We start from the raw sequence: 25,557 nt of genomic DNA, 5'->3' as shown, positions 1-25,557 counted from the left end.
CTGTCTTCCCCTTCTCCTGCCTTCAATCTTTCCTAGCATCAGGGTCTTTTCCAGTGGATCAGTTCTTTGCATCAGGTGGCCAAAGTACTGGAGCTTCAGCTTTAGCATCAGTCCTTCCAATGAATAATTAGGACTGATTTCCTTTAGGATTGACTGGTTTGATCTCCTTGCAGTCCAAGGGACTCTCAAGAGTCTATTCCAACAGTACAGTTCAAAAGCTTTCTTTATGGTCCAACTCTCACACCCATACATGACTACTGAAAAAACCATAACTTTGACTAAATGAAACTATCGACAAAGTAATGTCTCTGCTTTTTAATATGCTGTCTAGGTTGGTCATAGCTTTTCTTCCAAGGAGAAATCGTCTTTTAATTTCATGGCTACAGACACCATCTGCAATAATTTTGGAGCCCAAGAAAATGAAGTATTATATTAAGAAAGCATCATGTCACATTTATCAAATTTAAGTTTTATAACAAACCTGAGAAGTAGGCATTATTTACACTTTCTAAGTAGGAAAACATGCTCAGAGAGGGTAAGTAACTTGCTTTAAGTCACACAGTTTATAAGTTGTGAAGTTGGGAGTTTTAAAAATGCCTCATAATATCCTTTCAGGTACAGTGTCTGGCTCATTTTACAAGTCTCATGAAATTGGTAAATCAAGGTCTGGGGAGAGAATCTAGATGGTGACCTCTGTGATTCCCTGGTTTCTCAGTTTTCTAAAAATGATTTACTGGTCCTGGCTTTCCAGAATTTGGTTACTCAAACTCAAAGTCATTTCTCTGTAAACAAAATAAAATCCAAACCCTGAGAGGCTGAATGTAAGCTATGCAAGCTTTCTAATCTTCACATTAGTCCCCTTTCCCTCTCCCAAACCCAAAAACCTTTAAACACACTTTAAATAAATAATAGTCTGGTAAGAGTATTATTATATCAGTTATATCAATTATATTAGTTAACCTGCAGTATATAGTAAAACTCTTAAAACTGAGCTAAGCAATACTATTAAGAAGACTTTAAAGAGGGAATTTGTGCTGCAGAATAGAGTAGTTGGAAAAACATGGATTTTGGAGTTAAGTAGGCCTAAGTCTGAACCATGATTGCCAGTTATACATTGTATATCCTTAAACAGGTTTATTTAATTTTTCAGAGCCCCTGTTTTATCATCTGAAAATGGTAATATTCCCTACCTCACAGAATTATTTAAGCAGTCAAATAGTATTAATTGCTGCAATTTTAATATTATTAAAATCTCTTTTTATGTGTAGATTCCAAATGTGGTACCTTTTCAAGGTGATGTCTTTCATCCTAATTCTTGGAACTACTCATGGTGTCTTTAGAAAACAAAGATCTGTGAACCCTGAAGCAAATATGAATATTGTAAGTTGCTAGGACACAAACGTTAAGCTAATAAAGTAATGGGGAATGCTACTCCTCTGTTTTGAGGGGTTTTATTTGAATAGTTTTACAGTCAGTTTATATCTCTGCATTCATGTATTTTGAATATGGGTCAACTAATATTTCTCATCTGCTATACTATAGCTTTCAGTTTCCATTTCTGCTTTATTCTGTGTCTGAAATGAAAATATGCATAAACATATCATTTCTCTATTCTATATATGCATTTACACAAAAATTCCACATATGTATATATTCTTAGCTATGTATATAAACAAACAAACACTGTGGGTAAACATATTTTAAAATTGTATATTGGTATGTAGGTAAAACTATGATTAGTAGTCAGAAAAAAATAATTGGTTAGTTCTTGAGATATCTCCTTGAATGCAGGGGTTTTAATTTTTTGTTGTTGCTGTTTTATTTACCTATGAACCCCTGGTATATAAGACTGATGCTTAGTAGATGTTCTATAAATATTTATTACTGAATTAATCAGTGAATTAGTGAAAATAAAAAAATACATAGGTTTAAGATTAAGAATACAAAGATTCATTATTACATTAATGTGTGTTTGTGTGTGTTAGTCAGTCATGTCCTACTCTTCGTGACCCTATGGATTATAGCCCACCAGGCTTCTCTGTCCATGGGATTAGGTTAGATTAATTAGGTTACATTAATTCACTAACGGTCTTATTCTAAAAGGTTTGCTTCTTCCTTATCTAGAGTCAAATTATTTCCTACTGGGGCTACCCAGATGAAGAGTATGATATTACAACTGAAGACGGTTATATCCTTGGCCTTTATAGAATTCCCTATGGGAAGACAAACAGTGAAAACAATTCAGGTAACCTCAGTTCAAGGTAAACTGGTGACTATCTGAACCTCTTAATTTCTCCATTTCTTCTCAGTGAGTTTAGAACAAGAAAAGGGTTTAAAGATTAAGTGAACAGTTAACTTCTCATGCATATCTCTATATGCCCCAGAAAGAGGATCTGACTCTCCTTTAGCTTCCTATTCAGAGTGGTTTTAAAGTATGGTGGAACACACGTTGCTCCTCCCTTTTCCTTTGTGGATCACCATACTCATACATGTTGACTACCTAGAATTTTCTTTGTTTAATGAGGGGTTAGAAACACTCTGAAACACAGTAGCTTTATTCTGTAGGTTTGAAGTATGGCTGGTAAAAATTTCTTTCTTTGTGCCTATGAATCTCTCCTCTAGTAATAGCAAAGAGATAAGTTTGGTAGCAGCCTCATGGCTCTTTACTCCAGTACTACATACACTACTGTCAGGAGAATGAGACGCTGAAAAACACACTAGAATTTGTCACTAGTGTCATATTAATAATTCTAGATGTACCACTTACTGGCACAATATGTAACTGACTACTTTTCTTATTTGTCTAACTGTCGCAAAAAAACAACAAAAAACGGAGAATTTTCCTTTTCTCCTTGAAGTTTTTCCTTGAAAAAATTGTTTCTCATATTTTAAAACACTCTGTCAAGTTCTCATTTTGAACATTATGGTACATTTCAGAGAAAATTCATTAATTTTGAATAGCCTCTACCAATATAACTTTTGGTCCTTATAGAGGTCACATCTACTAGGCAGAAAATTTTGACATAATTATTGTAATCATTCCTCAGGGTTTGACTCAGTTTTACAAACACCGTAATAAAAGAATTAAAGATAATTTTAAAATATAGTAAGTACCTTAGAGTTCTCTAGAAGCAGCCCTGAGACAAGGATATAGGCGCATGTAATTTACTGATTGGAACACTTTCATGAGAAGATAATGTGGACAAGAAGGGAAGGCAGGGGAAGGAGCTAAGGAAGGATGAGACTCAGCTAATACAATGTTGTCTCAGAGGAGTTTATGAATCCCTGAATTGCCCTGCAGACATGGTCCCACCTTGAAGGTAGGGGGCTAGCTTTTTTACATTCTTGTATCAGTTAGTCACTGCCAGAAGGGCATCCATAGAAAGAAATAAAGTCTGGTTGAGGAAATTCCCCTTAGCCTGGGGGCAGTTCCACACAGAAAGGGGCAATCGTGAACCCTTCAAAAGCACCAGTCACAATAGCTGGAAGAATGACTCAGCTGCTTAACAAAGGCAATCTAGGCGTGACACTAAAATAACCTAGTAAAGGGTACCTCTTGCACTGCTCAGATCTACATGTTTTTCACATCAAGTTTATTTCATCTGCTATTGCATTTAATCCTAATGCCATATCTGGTATTCATACATCCCTCCCTCCACTACACACTGTAAATTTCTCTTCCTCTTGGCTGTCTTTCTCTATTTGATAAACCAGGTCTTTATCCCTAAGGGCTACTAGGTCCCTAATATGTCATAGTTGCCATACTTGCACATTTACAGTTAAAACAAGGCATAGGAGTAACAAAAGATGCCTATGTGTATCATTTCAATACCAAATATGTTTTCCCAATTTTTCCCAATAAAGACTTATATATCAGCAGCCCTACCTCTCTGTGATGATCAAGGCCAGTTATTCCAGATCTAGGGTTGGTCTGCGCTGTCAGAGAGTCTGTACAAACCATTCATAACTTTCCTGTATCATCACAGGAAATGTAATATTTTACCCATTAAAGTGCTGTAATATGCAAGGTTTTTTCAATATTCCAGCTACAATGCCTGGATTCAGTAATGATAATAATGATGTGGATTATGTGTGAAGGGCAATTTGGAGTAAAACAAAGTTATCAGTGAGTACACATTATGTTATTCAAAGCTGTTGCCTCTCAAAAACTTTGGAAGTATAAATGAGAGCTCTGGAAACACTGGTGATTAAAGCAATGGTTCTAGTGATAAAATCTATATTAAATATATCTGTGAAAATGTGAGTATAAAATTATTTTATGAAGTGAGAAAGGTGGAGTAATCATATAAAATATATCTTATGTAACCTGCTATTTAAAGAAGAGGTGGCAAGAATATACAGAACTGTACAAAAAAGTTCTTCATGACCCAGATAATCATGATGGTGTGATCACTCACCTACAGCCAGACATCCTGGAATGCAAAGCCAAGTGGGCTTTAGGAAACATCTCTATGAAAAAAGCTGGTGCAGGTGATGGAATTCCAGTTGAGCTATTTCAAATCCTGAAAGATGATGCTGTGAAAGTGCTGCACTCAATATGCCAGCAAATTTGGAAAACTCAGCAGTGGCCACAGGACTGGAAAAGGTCAGTTTTCACTCCCATCCTAAAGAAAGGCAATGCCAAAGAATGCTCAAACTACTGCACAACTGCACTCTTCTCACATACTAGCAAAATAATGCTCAAAATTCTCCAAGCCAGACTTCAGCAATACAGGACTGTGAACTTCCAGATGTTCAAGTTGAATTTAGAAAAGGCAGAGGAACCAGAGATCAAATTGTCAACATCTGCTGGATCACTGAAGAAGCAAGAGAGTTCCAGAAAAACATCTATTTCTGCTTTATTGACTATGCCAAAGCCTTTGACTGTGTGGATCACAATAAACTGTGGAAAATTCTGAAAGAGATGAGAATACCAGACCATCTGACCTGCCTCTTGAGAAATAAGTATGCAGGTCAGGAAGCAACAGTTAGAACTGGACATGGAACAACAGACTGGTTCCAAATAGGGAAAGCAGTACATCAAGGCTGTATATTGACACCCTGCTTATTAACTTTTATGTAGAGTACATCATGAGAAATGCTGGGCTGGAAGAAGCACAAGCTGGAATCAAGATTGCTGGAAAAAATACCAATAACCTCAGATATGCAGATGCCACCACCCTTATGGCAGAAAGTGAAGAGGAACTAAAAAGCCTCTTGATGAAAGTGAAAGTGGAGAGTGAAAAAGTTGGCTTAAAGCTCAACATTCAGAAAACAAAGATCATGGCATCTGCTCCCATCACTTCATGGGAAATAGATGGGGAAACAGTGGAAACAGTGGCTGACTTATTTTTTGGGGCTCCAAAATCACTGCAGATGATGATTGCAGCCATGAAATTAAAAGATGCTTACCTCTTGGAAGGAAAGTTATGACCAACCTAGACAGCATATTAAAAAGCAGAAATATTATTTTGCCAACAAAGGTCCATCTAGTCAAGGCTCTGGTTTTTCCAGTGGTTGTGTATGGATGTGAGAGTTGGACTGTAAAGAAAGATGAGCACCAAAGAGTTGATGCTTTTGAACTGTGATGTTGGAGAAGACTCTTGAGAGTCCCTTGGATTGCAAGGAGATCCAACCAGTTCATTCTAAAGGAGATCAGTCCTGGGTGTTCATTGGAAGGACTGATGTTGAAGCTGAAACTCCAATATTTTGGCCACCAGATGCAAAGAGCTGACTCATTCGAAAAGACCCTGATGGTGGGAAAGATTGAAGGCAGGAGGAGAAGGGGGCGACAGAGGATGACATGGTTGGTTGGCTTCACTGACTCAATGGACATGAGTTTGAGTAGGCTCTGGGAATAAGTGATAGACAGGGAGGCTTGGCGTACGGCAGTCCATGGTGTCACAAAGAGTCAGACACGACTGAGCAACTGAACTGAACTGAACAATGCTATTTAAATGAGTCCCCAAGTTACTAAGAGATATTTGAATATTATATATCCTTTAAAATTTGTATGTTTAAGTGTGTGTGGGCTAAGTAACTTTAGTCATGACTGACTCTTTGCAACCCTATGGACTGTTGCCCGGCTCTTCTGCCCATGGGGATTCTCCAGGCAAGAATACTGCAGCAGGTTGCCATGCCCTCTTCCAGAAGACCTCTTGGACCCAGGGATCAAACCCACATCTCTTACTTTTCCTGCATTCTCAGGCCAGTCCTTTACCACTAGTGGCACCTGGGAAGCCCATGTTTATGTATGTGACATGACCTAATTGCCTGCTTGGTCATATGAAAGAAATTCATTAGTGAACAACTCTGACATAAAATCAGATTAAAACACGTAAAACTTACCCTATTTATACAATTTAAAAAATTTTTATCCTATAAGATTAAATTTGAGGTGAGATACTCATGTAGACACCACAATATTTTAAAAGAAATTTTCTACATTTTTTTCCAGTACAGAGACTTGTTGTATACTTGCAACATGGTTTGCTCACATCTGCCAGCAGCTGGATTTCCAATCTTCCTAATAACAGCCTAGGCTTCCTTCTGGCAGATGCTGGTTATGATGTGTGGATGGGGAACAGCAGAGGGACTACCTGGTCCCGAAAACACGTGTACCTAAAAACAAATTCCAAAGAATTCTGGGCTTTCAGGTACAGAAAAAACTGAGTAATATTTTGTTGTATAAGTGTATTGGACTGTTTTCTTCTTTTTGAATGAAATGAAATGAAACATGTCTTTTTTTCTCAACTCAGGGCTCTCAAAAGACTATTAAAATTTATATAAATTTTACCTGGAAAATTAAAGAGTACTTATTTGATTTTAGCTTATTTCTCATTTTTAAGCAGTAAGCTTTACTGACTACCCTACTCTATTTTTTCTCTCTGTAACCTATATATTTAGTCTACTTCACTGTACTTAGAATATACAATCACCTTCTTCATAAAACTGTTTTGTGGCTACATTACTTCCTTAACTTTGTGCTCTCACAGAAGTCTCTAGTCAATAGATAAATTATATTATCTAACTTATTGATAGTACCCAAGGAGAGTTGAAAAATGCTTTAAATATATTTACCTAATCAAAATCTTCAAATGTTAACATAACAATAGTAGAATATACATTTTTATTTTCTTTTTTCTTTTGTAGCTTTGATGAGATGGCTAAATATGACCTTCCAGCCTCCATTGATTTCATTGTGAAGCAAACCCAACAAGAGCAAATATTTTATGTAGGCCATTCACAAGGCACTACCATTGGTATGGCAATAAAGATCATTGCTGCTATCATTTTATTACACTTTTAAAGTTTGTAGATATATTCTTAAGGATATAGGTCAGCTTCTAGACCTGCAAGTGAACCAAAGCAGGACTGAGAGACATATATAGAGAGCAGTGCCCTGGAAGATTATATCCTGTTTTAATTCTATATTGTATTCTCTAGCCACAAAGAATTGACTGTAAAAACAAGGTTTTGTTTGTTTGCATTGTATAAAAGCTGGATATCCATCTAAATAGCACAATGAAGTCATAGCTGTCATTTATTCCACAAATAGAAATTGTATAAATATTTTTCTTTTAAAAATCAAGCACAGGGATTTCTGAGTAAGAAGTTTTAAAAGGGTGCTTGGATTTTTACATTTAGGACACATTAAACTTAAGAATGTTTAAATGTTCTCTGTGAAAAGAAGAGAAGCAAAATGCAAGGAGAAAAGGAAAGATATAAGCATCTGAATGCAGAGTTCCAAAGAATAGCAAGAAGAGATAAGAAAGCCTTCTTCGTGATCAATGCAAAGAAATACAGGAAAAGAACAGAATGGAAAGACTAGAGATCTCTTCAAGAAAATTAGAGATACCAAGGGAACATTTCATGCAAAGATGGGCTTGATAAAGGACAGAAATGGTATGGAACTAACAGAAGCAGAAGATATTAAGAAGAGGTGGCAAGAATACACAGAAGAACTGTACAAAAAAGATCTTCACGATCCGGATAATCACAATGGTGTGATCACTCACCTAGAGCCAGAGATCCTGGAATGTGAAGTCAAGTGGGCCTTAGAAAGCATCACTATGAACAAAGCTAGTAGAGGTGATGGAATTCTAGTTGAGCTGTTTCAAATCCTGAAAGATGATGCTGTCAAAGTGCTGCACTCAATATGCCAGCAAATTCGGAAAACTCAGCAGTGGCCACAGGACTGCAAAAGTTCAGTTTTCGCTCCCATCCTAAAGAAAGGCAATGCCAAAGAATGCTCAAACTACCACACAAATTGCACTCATCTCACACGCTAGTAAAGTAATGCTTAAAATTCTCCAAGCCAGGCTTCAGCAATACGTGAACCGTGAACTTCCTGATGTTCAAGCTGGTTTTAGAAAGGCAGAGGAACCAGAGATCAAATTGCCAACATCCGCTGGATCATCAAAAAAGCAAGAGAGTTCCAGAAAAAGATCTATTTCTGTTTTATTGACTATGCCAAAGCCTTTGTCTGTGTGAAACTGGAAAATTCTGAAGGAGATTGGAATACCAGACCACCTGACCTGCCTCTTGAGAAACCTATATGCAGGTTAGGAAGCAACAGTTAGAACTGGACATGGAACAACAGACTGGGTCCAAATAGGAAAAGGAGTACATCAAGGCTGTATACTGTCACCCTGCTTATTTAACTTCTATGCAGAGTACATCATGAGAAATGCTGGGCTGGAAGAAGCACAAGCTAGAATCAAGATTGCTGGAAGAAATATCAATAACCTCAGATATGCAGATGACACCACCCTTATGGCAGAAAGTGAAGAGGAACTAAAAAGCCTCTTGATGAAAGTGAAAGAGGAGAGTGAAAAAGTTGGCTTAAAGCTCAACATTCAGAAAATGAAGATCATGGCATCCAGTCCCATCACTTCATGGCAAATAGATGAGGAAACAGAGGAAACAGTGCCAGACTTTATTTTTGGGGGCTCCAAAATCACTGTGGACGGTGATTGCACCCATGAAATTAAAAGATGCTTACTTCTTGGAAGAAAAGTTATGACCAACCTCGATAGCATATTCAAAAGCAGAGACATTACTTTGCCAACTAAGGTCCGTCTAGTCAAGGCTATGGTTTTTCCAGTGGTCATGTATGGATGTGAGAGTTGGACTGTGAAGAAAGCTGAGCACTGGAGAATTGCTGCTTTTTAACTGTGGTGTTGGAGAAGACTCTTGAGAGTCCCTTGGACTGCAAAGAGATCCAACCAGTCCATTCTGAAGGAGATTAGTCCTGGCTGTTCTTTGGAAGGAATGATGCTGAGGCTGAAATTCCAATACTTTGGCCACCTCATGCAAAGAGTTGACTCATTGGAAAAGACTCTGATGCTAGGAGGGATTGGGGGCAGGAGGAGAAGGTGACAACTGAGGATGAGATGGCTGGATGGAATCACTGACTTGGTGGACATGAGTCTGAGTGAACCCCGGGAGTTGGTGATGGACAGGGAGGCCTGGCGTGCTGCGATTCATGGGGTCGCAAAGAGTCAGACATGACTGAGCAGCTCAACTGAACTGAACTGAAACTTAAGAAATGAACAAAGGTGAAGAAATCCTTCCTATATTTAAAGATGACTAGAAAAGAACTTTCATCCCTTTACAATACTTAACACTTCTATCTAATGTGTATCAATTTTGCTTTCAGAAAAATATTCCTTAAAACTTAATGTAATTCTCTTCCATGGTACCATAATACTTAATCTTTCTACTTGGGAAGCAGAAAAGTCTACTTTATAATAGAACCCGACATTAAATGAGTTTTTTCTAAACTGTAGAGTAACGTTTAGATTGTATTGATCATCATCATTTCATCTAGACCATAAGACTATTATCTAGACTGAAGAGTATGAAGTATTTCTTATAGCAATCATCCACTTTCTACCAGAAAAACTGTGTTGAATAACAATCACATTCCATTTCTTATAGACATTTTCTCTGATATTTATTAACCATGTGTGAATTTTAATCCAAGTTTTCATCAGCTGTTCAGTTGTATGGAACCAACAATCCTAGGAGATAATCAAATAAGAAAAAAATGAGTGATGTGCCAGAGCTTATTGACTCACAGTTTGATATGATATATATTTCTTTGCTTCTTTGACTTCTCAGAACCCAGGGAAAAAAGAACCAATAAAAATAGAGGTGATGTGCAGTTACATAGCTTGATAAGTTATCAAAAAAGAAAAACTTCTATTTGTCATATTAATTACTCTGAATTATCAATAAAATATTGTGTTTAGTAGCCTCTGTTCAAGAAGGCAAGGAAATTTTTAATTAAATGTAAATATTAAAACAATTTGATATTTATTGAATTTCTCACCTAAAGTAGATTCATCTATCTGAAAAATTCACTTGCATCATTTTTGCCATTGCCAGTTATACTAATGTATAATAGCAAATATTTCTGATTTTAAACTATGGTGTTATAAAACTGATTTATTGCTGAATTATCCTCATTTACAATCTACACATTTGTTTTCGATCCTAATAACCAACAGTATGTTGTAATCAATATGCATGTCTCATTATGGGTAGTCAATAACTGACATATAAATTAAGAAATGAATTAGTAAATTAATTATTGAACTTACCATTGTCATTTCTTGCATGATCGTAATTAAGAATAGTTTATTTATATCTTATTTTCTTTCAGCTTTCATAACGTTTTCCACAATACCAAAGATAGCTGATAGAATCAAAGTATTTTTTGCCTTAGCCCCAGTTTTTTCCATTAAATACTCAAAAAGCCCTTTAATTAAAATGGCATACAACTGGAAGTCACTGATCAAGGTATGTTACTTCTTCCCTTTTTGTAGTTGACAACCCAAAATGATAATGATGCTCTGCTTTCAAAATAAAAGGTCTTAGCTATGTTTGCACAGCCACATGTATGATCTGAAGTTTTTGGCTTCATTTACACTGGATTCTTGCCTTTGTTTCTACACAGGAATAGGATTTTACTTATGATACTTTCGGATGACTCACTGTATAAGAAATTCATTAATCAAATGTCTCTATATATTGCTCTCAAATTTCATCCCTTAATTTAAATGTTTGAAACAGTAAGATAATGTATTTGGTTGTAAATATAGTGAACTCACCACATCAATTTTTGATTAAATTGTTTTAGTCTTCCAAACATGAATAGAGTAACTTTATTTTACAGCTTTTTTCTGGCAGCAAAGAGTTCTTACCTAATACCTCCTTTAAAAGATTTGTTGGCTCAAAGCTGTGTCCACTGAAGATTTTTGGTAAGATTTGTCGTGATGTCTTGTTTACGATAAGTGGATATGACCTAAAGAACTTAAATACGGTGAGAACAAGTTGTATTTAAAATATATTTTGCCAATTTTTAGAAAGCAGCTTTTAATAGTGCTTATTCTATGCTTTGTGTATCATTTTATGTTTTATCCATTTACTCTTGTAGTTAGATTCTTAGCCTTTCTAATTTTGTGACTGTACCAACATTAAGAAACTAATTTGTATTAGCATGCTGGGATTTTTTTTACTTCCATATTTTTCTTAATCTCTGTAAAGAATAGAGACTAGCTACAGCTATAGTTATCTTTATTAGTCTTTGCAATTAGATGTTAGTTGTCTGAGGTTTCATGTATTTGTCTTCCATTCACTGTCTTACATAACTCTTCCTCTTATATCCTGATTCCTAACACTCTTCCACTTCCTTGATTTTTCCATAATCAAGGTTCCTGGCAATTAACTTATATGCTTTTGGCATTCATCAAAATTACTGGGGTGGGAAACTCTGTTGGTACTCAAGCTACTATTAGAAGGTCATTTGTATTGATCGTATATAAATTCTCTTAAAGATGTAAGGTTTTATCAGCACATTAAATTAAAAAACCCAAATTTGGAAAAAGCAGTTTTTTGTGGCATTTGGACTGGTTTATTGATTCTTGCTCCTAGGCCTTTAAAGAAAGTTCTTAATGAGAATCAATATATCTGTTCATAAGAAAATAGGTATTCTCTTCATTTCCAAGCACATTTTCATACCACAAGGATATATGTTGATTTTTTTTAACCTCAAGAAGGTCTTATTACAAGTTTCAGACAATTACAGATATTTGAAAGAAACACTAATATTCTTCATAATAGAAGAAAAGAACTCCATTCTCTCCCTTTTCCCCAAAGATATGGAAAGCATAATTTTCTGTCATAGAAGATTACCTTTTTAAAAAAGGCCTCTCATATTCTTCTATCTAGTGTTATGTATCTACCATAGAATGTCTAGAAACATCATAAATATAATCTTTATTTCTTCTTGCCTTTCTTAGTTATTCTATGTCTTGGATAGTATATTTGGCTATTGATGTCTTTATTGTAATTATAATGTCTTTGAGAACTCTTTTGTAGGTGGACTATTCAGTTCAGTTCAGTTCAGTTCAGTCGCTCAGTCGTGTCTGACTCTTTGTGACCCCATGAATCGCAGCACACCAGGCCTCCCTGTCCATCACCATCTCCCGGAGTTCACTCAGACTCACGTCCATCGAGTCAGTGATGCCATCCAGCCATCTCATCCTCTGTCATCTCCTTTTACTCCTGCCGCCAGTCCCTCCCAGCATCAGAGTCTTTTCCAATGAGTCAACTCTTCACGTGAGGTGGCCAAAGTTCTGGAGTTTCAGCTTTAGCATCATTCCTTCCAAAGAAATCCCAGGGCTGATCTCCTTCAGAATGGACTGGTTGGATCTCCTTGCAATAGGAAAGCTTATATTCTAACTTCTTAGCCATTAAATTTGTGAGTCTCCTTTCTGGGACAAAAGTTGACAGTGTCATCAATTGCAATTAATTGTGTACTAAGTTTTCTAGGATTGGGAAAGTTTGAAGTGAAAAAATTCACACACAGTGTGTATGGGAACAGTAAGAGTGATAGTTCAGTTTGATTCAGTTCTTTTTTTTTTCTTTAATTCAGTCCTCTTGATCCTATCAAGATCGATGGGGAAATTAGGATCTGACTTGAAATTTCTTTCCTGTAGGCAGTATGAAAAACCAGAAGAGAATCTTGCAGTTTGCAGATAGGCAGTGCCTAGAATCAGGAGAATGTCACTCAGCGAACTGAAAGGAAGTTATCATGCAAGGAAGATTAGGTAGCAAAAGCTCTCATCAATGTAATTTGGAAAATATGTCGTCAAACAACCCAGAATTTTGACTTTGTCCAATTCTTGTAATTCAGCTTACTGATTATTTCTTTCATGGATTGTGTCTTTGGTACTGTATCTGAAAGTCATTGCCACACTCAAGTTGTCTAGTTTTTTTCCTGTGTTATCTTTTATAAGTTTTATAGTTTAGCATTTCCCATTTAGACCTACGGTCTATTCTGAGTCATTTTTTGTGAAGGATGTAAAGTCTGTGTCTAGATTCTCCCCCCGCCACCATGTGATATTCACTTGTTCCAACACCATTTATTGAAAAGATTATCATTTTCCTATTACATTGCCTTTGTTTTTTTTTTTTTTTTTGTCAAAGATCAGTTAACTGTGTTTCTAGGGGTCTATTTCTCGGCTCTGTATTTGGCTCTATCTATCTATCTGTCCACTGTTTCACCAATACTACACTGTCTTGATTACTGTAGCTTTATATTAATAATGTCTTGAGGTTATGTCTTGTCAGTCCTCCCTTTAATAATTGCGTTGGCTATATTGGGATCTTTTGTCTCTCTACATAAACTTTGGAAGAGGTTTGTCAGTATCATAAACATAATTTGTTGAGGTTTTAGTAAGGATTACATTGGCCTTATATATCTTATTCACTGATGGAGGTTCCCAGGGAATTTGTAGGCAATGCAAACCTAGGTTACAGATTGGCATGAGCACAGCTGTATTTCTGATTAAGCTTTACTTTGAGTTGTGTAGAGCTTTGGGATCCCAGTTTATTATGGAAAGAATTTCTTTTGAAACTTTCCCACTGTCCTCAAAAAGTCCTGGGCTGATTTTTGCTATCCTTAACTAGTTATCTTTTTGCCTTTTCATACTGCTCATGGGGTTTTCATGGCAAGAATACTGAAGTGGTTTGCAATTCCCTTCTCTAGGACAGGAAAGCCTGGTGTGCTGCAGTTCAGGGGGACATGACTGAGCGACTAAACTGAACTGATTTCTTAAAATGAAACTTTAAATTTTCTAGGATTGGCAGATAAACTTAAGTGACTTTAGCACATTGCTCTTCTTTTTAAATTCTCTTTCGTTTCTCTTCCATTTGTCCTGGTAATTTCTTTCTATCTTTTCAGTTCTTTAGTGCTTTCAAAAGGTATGTGTTACATCAGTTTTGATTGTTTTCAGTATGGGTGATGGATCTCAGCACTTAGAAATCCAATAATATCTTCTATATTAATGCAAAATTTACATGTAATAAGTACATTTTAATGTATTTAAGTTAAATATAATTTGTTTTATTAACACTATTTATTATAAATTAAATTTCCTTGACATTTTTTAGTTTAATAAATATCAAAGATTATTTTTTCTGGTTGGAAGAATAAAAATAATGTTTTAAATCCTCAGAGTCGTGTGGATGTATACATGTCACAAAACCCAGCAGGAACATCTGTTCAAAATATGCTCCACTGGAGTCAGGTACACTAAAATACATTTTAAAGTGCATTTTGGTAAAATTTTATTTAAACTGCTTACAGCTTATCTCACCATTCTAGTGATCTGGCCATTGCCATAGAATGATACATTTAGAAGGATACATTGAAATTATTAAAAATATCTATGATTCTTAAAAGTTTATAATATATGTTAATAATAGAATCTATTAGATCCTCAGTTTAGGCAATAAGATCAGTATAGTTATTTTATATTTTACAAATGAGAAAATGTTCATTCACAACAGTAGGCAAGAGATCAACTAGGCTATGCTCATGATTTAATATGCCCATATATTTAAAACTTTTTCTTAAAAAACAAAACAAATAAACAAAAAAACTAAGACAAGAACAGAGGTCTCTTAATACCTACTCTTTCACTAGATTATACTTTCTCCTCTGTTAAACTATGAACTCCATGAGGACCATGACCAAGTTTTGTTCAGTTATCTATTGCAAAACTAAGTTTGTGGCATATAGTAGATACTGAAGAATATTTGTTGAGTGAATATTGATAAAGGAAAATTCCATATGAATGCCATCTTAACGTTGAGAGCCAAGATAAAATAGGAATATATATGCTTGAGATCAAAATATAAGATATTGAATTCTTTCTCAAAATCTTACTGGCAGTAGGATGTTAAATAAGATCATTAAATCTTTATGAATTCAGTTTCTTTAATTTTAAAAGTAGAACTAATAATCGTGCTCTCACCTAACAAAAATAACTATGAGAATTAAATAGGATAATGATTATGAGAGTGTCTTTAAATTTAATGAACACTAGAAACATTTAAAGTGTCACTAGTATTGATAAGACACTAATGAAAGAAATCAAAGATGACATAAAACAGATGGAGAGATATTCCATGTTCCTGGGTAGGAAGAATCAATATTGTGAAAATGACCATACTACCAAATGCAATCTACAGATTCAATGTGATCCCTATCAAATTACCAATGGCAGTTTTCACAGAACTAGAACAAAAAATTTCACAATTCATATGGAAACACAAAGGACCCATGAATAGCCAAAGCAGTCTTGAGAAAGAAGAATGGAGCTGGAGGCATCAACCTTCCTGACTTCAAATTATAGTACAAAGCTACACTTATCAAGACAGTATGGTATTGGCACAAAAGCAGAAATATAGACCAAAGCAACAAGATAGAAAGCCCAGAAATAAACCCACGCACCTATCAGTTCAGTTCAGTTCAATTCCTCAGTCGTGTCCGACTCTTTGCAACCCCAGGAATCGCAGCATGCCAGGCCTCCCTGTCCATCACCATCTCCCAGAGTTCACTCAGACTCACGTCCATCGAGTCAGTGATGCCATCCAGCCATCTCATCCTCGGTCGCCCCCTTCTCCTCCTGCCCCCAATCCCTCCCAGCATCAGAGTCTTTCCCAATGAGTCAACTCTTCGCATGAGGTGTCCAAAGTACTGGAGCTTCAGCTTTAGCATCATTCCTTCCAAAGAAATCCCAGGGTTGATCTTCAGAATGGACTGATTGGATCTCCTTGCAGTCCAAGGGACTCTTAAGAGTCTTCTCCAACACCACAGTTCAAACGCATCAATTCTTCAGCGCTCAGCCTTCTTCTCACATCCATACATGACCACGGGAAAAACCATAGCCTTGACTAGATGGTCCTTAGTCAGCAAAGTAATGTCTCTGCTCTTGAATATACTATCTAGACTGGTCATAACTTTTCTTCCAAGGAGTATGCATCTTTTAATTTCATGGCTGCAGTCACCATCTGCAGTGATTTTGGAACCCAAAAAAATAAAGTCTGACACTGTTTCTACTGTTTCCGCATCTATTTCCCATGAAGTGATGGGACCAGATGCCATGATCCTAGTTTTCTGAATGTTGAGCTTTAAGCCAACTTTTCCACTCTCCTCTTTCACTTTCATCAAGAGGCTTTTTAGCTCCTCTTCACTTTCTGCCATAGGGTGGTGTCATCTGTGTATCTGAGGTTATTGCTATTTCTCCTGGCAATCTTGATTCCAACTTGTGTTTCTTCCAGACCAGCGTTTCTCACGATGTACTCTGCATAGAAGTTAAATAAGCAGGGTGACAATATACAGCCTTGACGTACTCCTTTTCCTATTTGGACCCAGTCTGTTGTCCCATGTCCAGTTCTAACTGTTACTTTCTGACCTGCATACACATTTCTCAAGAGGCAGGTTAGGTGGTCTGGTATTCCCATCTCTTTCAGAATTTTCCACAGTTTATTGTGATCCACACAGTCAAAGGCTTTGGCATAATCAATAAAGCAGAAATAGATGTTTTTCTGGAACTCTCTTGCTTTTTCCATGATCCAGCGGATGTTGGCACCTATGGGTACCTTATTTTTTGACAAAGGAGGCACGAATATACAATGAGGCAAAGATAGCCTCTTCAATAAATAGTGCTGGGAAAACTGGTCAGCTACATGTAAAAGAATGAAATTAGAACACTTTCTAACACCAGACACAAAGATAAACTCAAAATGGATTAAAGACCTAAATGTAAGACCAGAAACTATAAAACTCTTAGAGGAAAACATAGGCAGAACATTTGATGACATAAAGAGAGATCCTCTATGACCACCTCCTAGAGTAATGGAAATAAAAGCAAAGTAAACAAGTGGGACTTGATTAAACCTAAAAGCTTTTGCACAGGAAAGAAAACTATAAGCAAGCTGAAAATACAGAATGGGAGAAAATAAGAGCAAATGAAACAACTGACAAATGATTAGTTCCTGAAATAAACAAGTAGCTTATACAACTCAATACCAGAAAGACAAACAATCCAGTCAAAAACTGGGGAAAAGACCTAAATAGACATTTCTCCAAAGAAGACATACAGATGGTTAACAAACACATTAAAAGATGCTCAACATCACTCATTATTAGAGAAATGCAAATCAAAACCACAATGAGACATCACCTCACAGTGGTCAGAATCAGTTCAGTTCAGTTGCTCAGTCGTGTCCGACTCTTTGCGACCCCGTGAATCACAGCACGCCAGGCCTCCCTGCCCATCACCATCTCCCAGCGTTCACTCACACTCACACGTCCATTGAGTCAGTGATGCCATCCAGCTGTCTCATCCTCTGTCGTCCCCTTCTCCTCCTGCCCCCATACCTTCCAGCATCAAAGTCTTTTCCAATGAGTCAACTCTTCACATGAGGTGGTCAAAGTACTGGAGTTTCAGCTTTAGCATCATTTCTTCCAAAGAAATCCCAGGGCTGATCTCCTTCAGAATGGACTGGTTGGATCTCCTTGCAGTCCAAGGGACTCTCAAGAGTCTTCTCCAACACCACAGTTCAAAAGCATCAATTCTTCGGTGCTCAGCCTTCTTCACAGTCCAACTCTCACATCCATACATGACTACTGGAAAAACCATAGCCTTGACTAGACGGACCTTAGTTGGCAAAGTAATGTCTCTGCTTTTCAATATGCTATCTAGGTTGGTCATAACTTTTCTTCCAAGGAGTAAGCATCTTTTAATTTCATGGCTGCAATCACCATCTGCAGTGATTTTGGAGCCCCCAAAAATAAAGTCCGGCACGTTTTCACTGTTTCTCCATCTATTTCCCATGAAGTGATGGGACCAGATGCCATGACCTTCGTTTTCTGAATGTTGAGCTTTAAGCCAGCTTTTTCACTCTCCTTTCACTTTCATCAAGAGGCCTTTTAGTTCCTCTTCACTTTCTGCCATAAGGGTGATGTCATCTGCATATCTGAGGTTATTGCTATTTCTCCTGGCAATCTTGATTCCAGCTTGTGCTTCTTCCAGTCCAGCGTTTCTCATGATGTCCTGTGCATAGAAGTTAAACAGGCAGGGTGACAATATACAGCCTTGGCGAACTCCTTTTCCTAATTGGACCCAGTCTGTTGTTCCATGTCGAGTTCTAACTGTTGCTTCCTAACCTGCATACAGATTTCTCAAGAGGCAGGTCAGATGGTCTGGTGTTCAGAATGGTCCTCATCAAAAAGTCTACAAACAATAAATGCTAGAGAGGGTGTGGAGAAAAGGGAAAGCTCTTGCACTGTTGGTGAGAATGTAAACTGATACAGCCACTATGGAAGACTGTATGGAGATTCCTTAAAAAACTAGGAATAAAACCATCATATGACCCAGCAATCCCACTTCTAAGCATACACCCTGAGACAACCAAAATTGAAAAAGACATATGTATCACATTGTTCACTGCAGCACCATTTACAATAGCTAGAACATGGAAGCAACGTAGATGTCCATTGACAGATGAATGGATAAAGAAGTTGTGGTATATATGCACAATGGAATATTACTCAGCATAAAAAGAAATGCATTTGAATCAGTTCTAATGAGGTGGATGAACCTAGAACCTATTATACAGAGTGAAGTGAGTCAGAAAGAGAAAGATAAATACCATATTCTAATGTGTAAAGGAGTACATCAAGGCTGTATATTGTCACCCTGCTTATTTAACTTTTATGTAGAGTACATCATGAGAAACACTGGGCTGGATGAAGCACAAACTGGAATCAAGATTGTGGGGAGAAATATCAATAACCTCAGATATGCAGATGACACCACCCCTATGGCAGAAAGTGAGGAAGAACTAAAGAGCCTCTTGATAAAAGTGAAAGAGGAGAGTGAAAAAGTTGGCTTAAAGCTCAACATTCAGAAAACTAGGATCATGGCATCTGGTCCCATCACTTCATGGCAAATAGATGGGGAAACAGTGGAAACAGTGCTTGACTTTATTTAGGGCTGGATGAATCACAGGCTGAAAATGGACCTGGAATGTTAGGTCCATGAATCAAGGAAAAGGGGACAACAGAGGATGAGATAGTTTATTGGCATCACCGACTCGATGGATGAGTTTGAAGAAAGTCTGGAGTTCATGGTGGACAGGGAAACCTGGCAGCCTGCATGCAGTCCATGGGTTCACAAAGAGTTGACACGACTGAACGACTTGAACTGAACATGTTTCAAGGAATGCTTTTAGCTTCTATGTTGAATAGATTATAGTGAAGCAAGAGTATAAGCAATGTGAAAGTCAGATTATTGCAGCAATGCAAAAGAGAATTGATGATAGCTTGCTCTGATATGTTCCCAGTAGAGGTGGTAAAAATTGTTAGATTCTGAATATGCATGTGTATATCATGAAATTGGAGCCTACAAAATTTAATCATGAAAATATGAGAAGTAAAAGAAATGAATCTTAGATGATCCGAAGTGTTTGACTGAGTAATGAAAAGATGAAATTAATTTTGAAGGAGAGGGAGAAGTTTGATGTTGGAATGGGTTTAGAGGAAAGATAGGATGTTCTGTTTTGGAGGTGCTGTTTTAGACATTTAAGTCTTGATTTTGAATAAATTGTGTTTAGAAGTCTAGAGGGCTTTGTGGCAGTTCAGTGGTAATGAATTTACCTGCATTGCAGGAGCTGCAGGAGACGCCACAGGCGTTTGATCCCTGTGTTGGAAAGATGCCCTGGAGGAGAGCAGGGCTACCTGCTCCAGCATTCTTACCTTGGGAATACCATTGACAGAGAAGCCTGGCGGGCTACACCCTTAGGGTGACAAAAAGTCAGACCTGCCTGAAGCAACTGAGCAGGAGCCTGATAGGAGTCTAGAATTTAGAAAAGACTTATAAAAGAAGATAAACACTTTGAATATGTATAACATTTCAAGCCAAGAGACTGGATGAGGAAACAAATAGACTGAGTGTAAATAGAGAAGAAAAGAGGAGCAAAGATTAAGTGATGAGAAATGGAAAGATTTAGAGGTCAGCAGGAGAGGCTAAATTTGCCGAGGAAGCTTAAAAGAAGCACTGAGTGAAACAATGGAAAAAAAAATGAAGACCAAGATATCATGTTATCCTAGAAGTTGTGAAGAAAATATCTCAAGGATAAGGGAATAAATAGGTAATCAAATGCTTCTCATAGATAAGATGAAAAAAATGTCTCAGAATGGACCAAAATTTTACAAATGTTAATGTCATAAATAAACTTGGCCATGGAAAGAAGTATTCTCAGGGAAAATCAGATTTACAATCAGAGAAGTGTTTTAATGTATAGGTTGATGATGGTATAACAGATGATAGAGTTTTAAGAGTTGGGGAGTGCTGGGAGGAGATAAAATATGGGATATATAGAGACATAGACATTTTATCATCCTGGAGAAGATGAGTAACATCAGAAACTTAGCCTTCTTGAAATGAAAACATAATCAGGGGAAAACAGTTGAAGTCTGATTAGACCTAATAGGTTCAAAGCCGGTGGTGAAGCTGCAAGTGTTAAGGGGTGAAGAAGGGGGTGGCTTCTGGGACATGCTCTTGATCTTTGTTATTTGAAGCAATAATTTTTAGGGCAGTGTCATCTTAGTCCTAGCACGCTTAGTCCTAGACCTCTATAGACACAGCAGAGAATTTCTGGGGAAGCCTAATGTTACCCCAAACACACATGCCCCCTTTAATAAGGTAAAAGGCCTTCAGGAGATGTGCATTTATATGAAGATGGTAGAATTACTGTCTGCAGATTTCCCTGCCCCCCACCTCCTAGCTCTTCCCTTTCTTATCTTGTGTATAGGAAGAGAGGAACAAAGAAGCCCACCTACACAAATACTAACAGACTTAGTAGTACAAAGGGGCTTTCTGTGCAACGCATACCTAGCATGTATCAGCTGCCACTGTACTGGAAAAATGAGTATAGTCTTACTTTAAAATTTTTCTTTCAGCTTTTTAATTCTAGTCACTTGAAAGCTTTCGACTGGGGCAGTCCTGATCTGAACTTGGTTCATTTTAATCAGGTACATAATTATGTATAAATTAAAGACTATCTCCCTGATCAATTGAAATGGTTTTTACTATTAAAGATTCATCTGTGAAACCCAAGAGTACGGTAGTACAGTGAGAAGGACCAGTAAACCAAGATTATCTTGATTTGGATCCATAGGTTCATTTCCAACCAAAGTGACTTTTCCATATTCTCTATGTATTTTAACAACAAATATCTTAGATAAGTCTAGAGAAATTGACAAGCAGTAGAATAATTCATCATCCCTCAAGAGGAAAAATACTGTATTTATAATGTGCATAGCTCTGAGCTTGGTTAAATAAGAAATAAAAAGCAAGCATACCATTGTTTTTGACCCTAAGACTCTTGTGTTTGGGAAGATAAGACAAACACTTATACTAACTAGAAAAAGTAGAAGTTACTGAGAAGCTGATAAAAACTGTCTGAGTATGATGACAACTGTCTTGAAATGCTAGAACCCAAGTCTATCTACTTCAAAATTTATGCTTGTCCACCATACTTTTCTGCGTTTGTTAAGCTCCAATGCCTGGTGTAGTTTGCTGGTGTAAACATTTGAGGTAAAATATAAAGGTCTAATTCATTAAAATCATATTGAACTTGACTGCCAATATTTATCATTTACTAATAAACATACTGACTCATTTGAAAGGACCCTGATGCTGGGAAAGATTGAAGGCGGGAGGAGAAGGGGACGACAGAGGATGAGATGTTTGGATGGCACCACCGACTCAATGGACATGAGTTTGAGTAAACTCTGGGAGTTCATGATGGACAGGGAGGCCTGGCGTGCTGCAGTCCATGGGGTTGCAAAAAGTCGGACATGACTGAGCAACTGAAATGAACTAAACTGAACTGATATTGACAGTTATATAAGCCAAAGAAAATTTTGATACTCTGAATCAGAACAAATTTTAGTTTTAATTTGTATCTGATTAATTTCTATTAATAATTAAAAATTACAATGTTCTTTCATACTCATTGCTTCCTTAATAACAATTATTTTAGATTAAGCTTATTTTAAAATTGTACTTTAAATTATAATTTAAAGAATTAGTAAGTAACACTTTATACATATTATTCTCTTTGAAAACTCTTGCTTTTACTTATTTGCGTTTAGACAACTTCTCCATTGTACAATGTGACGAACATGAATGTGCCAACTGCAACTTGGAGTGGTGAAAGTGACTTGTTGGCTGATCCTGAAGATGTTAAAATTTTACTTTCTGAAATCACAAATCATATTTACCATAAAACTATTTCTTACTATAATCATTTAGACTTTTTGTTTGGATTAGATGTATATCATCAAGTTTACAGTGAGATCATTGATATTATCCAAGGCAGCCCATAAAGAACCATGGTATTCCGTGTTGAAGGATCTATATAATTTCTATTAAAATCCAATTATTTTGTCCTTACTATGTATACTTTTCCAGTTATTTATACGAAGTCTGCAATTTTTCCCTCCTTTTTTGCATTGCCCCTAGGCTCTCCATTCATAAAGTCAGTGGCATTTATTACACTAGGGGTAATGGCAGATTATAATTCAGCCCAAAGCAGTCTGTTGAGTTTCTAAGTAGAATGTGAATAACTAAAAACAGAAACAATAATCTTAAATATTTTCAATTACAAGAGAAGGCTTTTTGAGAAAGGTAGAGTTTTTTTTCCTTCAAGAAATATGAGAACATATGAATTTTTAGAAACATAAGAGTTTGGAAGAATACTTGCTGATATGAAAGCTAATTTTTCTGTAACCAAGTAGGGCCTTTTGGGGCTTTCCCAGGACAGACCCTGCCCGCCACCTCCCTGTCTTCTGGCTGCCTCATGTTTATGGAAAAGCTTTAGTGATCCAGGCCTGTCCTGAGTTACAAAAGGCTGGCTCAAGAATTAATGTTTAAAATAATGCGAATATGTAGCAACAGCAAAAAAATAGCAGTTGGGCCAGAAGAACCCATAACAATTTAAACACTAAATCAACCATATAGTAGATTCTTTAGTTACTTCCTGAAGAACATAGTGTCTGGTGTACACAACCTTTGATATGCAAATAACACCACCCTAATGCAGAAAGTGAAGAGGAACTAAAGAACCTTGATGAAGGTGAAAGAGGAAAGTGGACAGGATCCTCTATGATCCACCTCCCAGAAATAAAAGCAAAAATAAACAAATGGGATCTAATTAAAATTAAAAGCTTCTGCACAACAAAGGAAAATACAAGCAAGGTGAAAAGACAGCCTTCTGAATGGGAGAAAATAATAGCAAATGAAGCAACTGACAAACAACTAATCTCAAAAATATACAAGCAACTTATGCAGCTCAATTCCAGAAAAATAAACTACCCAACCAAAAAATGGGCCAAAGAACTAAATAGACATTTCTCCAAAGAAGACATACGGATGGCTAACAAACACATGAAAAGATGCTCAACATCACTCATTATTAGAGAAATGCAAATCAAAACCACAATGAGGTACCACTTCACACCAGTCAGAATGGCTGCGATCCAAAAATCTGCAAACAATAAATGCTGGAGAGGGTAGTGGAGAAAAGGGAACCCTCCTACACTGTTGGTGGGAATGCAAACTAGTACAGCCACTATGGAGAACAGTGTGGAGATTCCTTAAAAAACTGCAAATAGAACTGCCTTATGACCCAGCAATCCCACTTCTGGGCATACACACCGAGGAAACCAGAATTGAAAGAGACACATGTACCCCAATGTTCATCGCAGCACTGTTTATAATAGCCAGGACATGGAAACAACCTAGATGTCCATCAGCAGATGAATGGATAAGAAAGCTGTGGTACATATACACAATGGAGTATTACTCAGCCGTTAAAAAGAATTCATTTGAATCAGTTCTGATGAGATGGATGAAACTGGAGCTGATTATACAGAGTGAAGTAAGCCAGAAGGAAAAACACCAATACAGTATACTAACACATATATATGGAATTTAGAAAGATGGCAATGACGACCCTGTATGCAAGACAGGAAAAAAGACACAGCTGTGTATAACGGACTTTTGGACTCAGAGGGAGAGGGAGAGGGTGGGATGATTTGGGAGAATGGCATTGTAACATGTATACTATCATGTAAGAATTGAATCGCCAGTCTATGTCTGACACAGGATACAGCATGCTTGGGGCTGGTGCATGGGGATGACCCAGAGAGATGTTATGGGGAGGGAGGTGGGAGGGGGGTTCATGTTTGGGAATGCATGTAAGAATTAAAGATTTTAAAATTAAAAAATGAAAAACTAAAAAAAAAAAAATTCAACATTTAAAAAACTAAGATCATAGTATCTGGTCCCGTCACTTCATGGCAAATAGATGAGGGAAAAATGGAAACAGTGACAGTCTATTTTCTTGGGCTCCAAAATCACTGTGTACAGTGTCTGTAGCCATGAAATTAAGAGATGCTTGCTCCTTAAAAGAAAATCTATGACAAACTTAGACAGCATATTGAAAAGTAGAGATGCATCCAGGTTCAATGCATGATACAGGATGCTCGGTGCTGGTGCACTGGGATGACCCAGAGGGACAGTATGGGGAGGAAGGTGGGAAGGGGGTTCAGGATGGGGAACACGTGTACACCTGTGGAGGATTCATGTCGATGTAAGGCAAAACCAATACAATATTGTAAAGTAATTAGCCTCCAATTAAAATAAATAAATTTATATTTAAAAAAGCAAAAGTAGAAATATCACTTTGCTGACAAATATCTGTAGAGTCAAAGCCATGGTTTTTTCAGTAGTCATGTACAGGTGTGAGAGCTAGTCCATAAAGAAGGCTGAGCACCAAGGAAATGACATTTTCAAACTGGTGCTGGAGAAGACTCTTGAGTCTCTTTGACAGCAAGGATATCAAAACAGTCAATCCTAAAGCAAATCAACCCTGAATATTCATTGAAAGGACTGATGTTGAAGCTGAAGCTCCAATACTTTGGCCACCTCCAATAGGAAGAGCCAATTTATTGGAAAAGACCGTGATGCTGGGAAAGATTGAGGGCAGGAGGAAACGGGTGGGGACAGAGGATGAGATGGTTGGATGGCATCACTGACTCAGTTCAGTTCAGTCATTCAGTCATGTCCGACTCTTTGCAACCCCATGAATCACAGCACACCAGGCTTCCCTGTCCATCACCAACTC

At 37.1% G+C, this 25,557-nt stretch overlaps 1 protein-coding gene across 1 annotated transcript; it reads left to right on the top strand.

Annotated features, from left to right (window-relative positions):
* On the top strand, nt 1,372-22,756 carry LOC102188106 (lipase member J). Its single transcript, XM_005698181.2, has 9 exons — nt 1,372-1,380; nt 2,125-2,245; nt 6,458-6,656; nt 7,153-7,262; nt 10,670-10,806; nt 11,183-11,329; nt 14,529-14,600; nt 21,326-21,397; nt 22,523-22,756. Exons 1-9 carry the CDS (start codon nt 1,372-1,374, stop codon nt 22,754-22,756), a joined length of 1,101 nt encoding a protein of 366 aa, XP_005698238.2.

Source organism: Capra hircus, chromosome 26, assembly GCF_001704415.2.
Source record: "Capra hircus breed San Clemente chromosome 26, ASM170441v1, whole genome shotgun sequence".
NCBI lineage: Eukaryota > Metazoa > Chordata > Mammalia > Artiodactyla > Bovidae > Capra > Capra hircus.
Note: the sequence above shows the minus strand (reverse complement) of the source record. Positions and strands in the feature narration are given on the sequence as shown.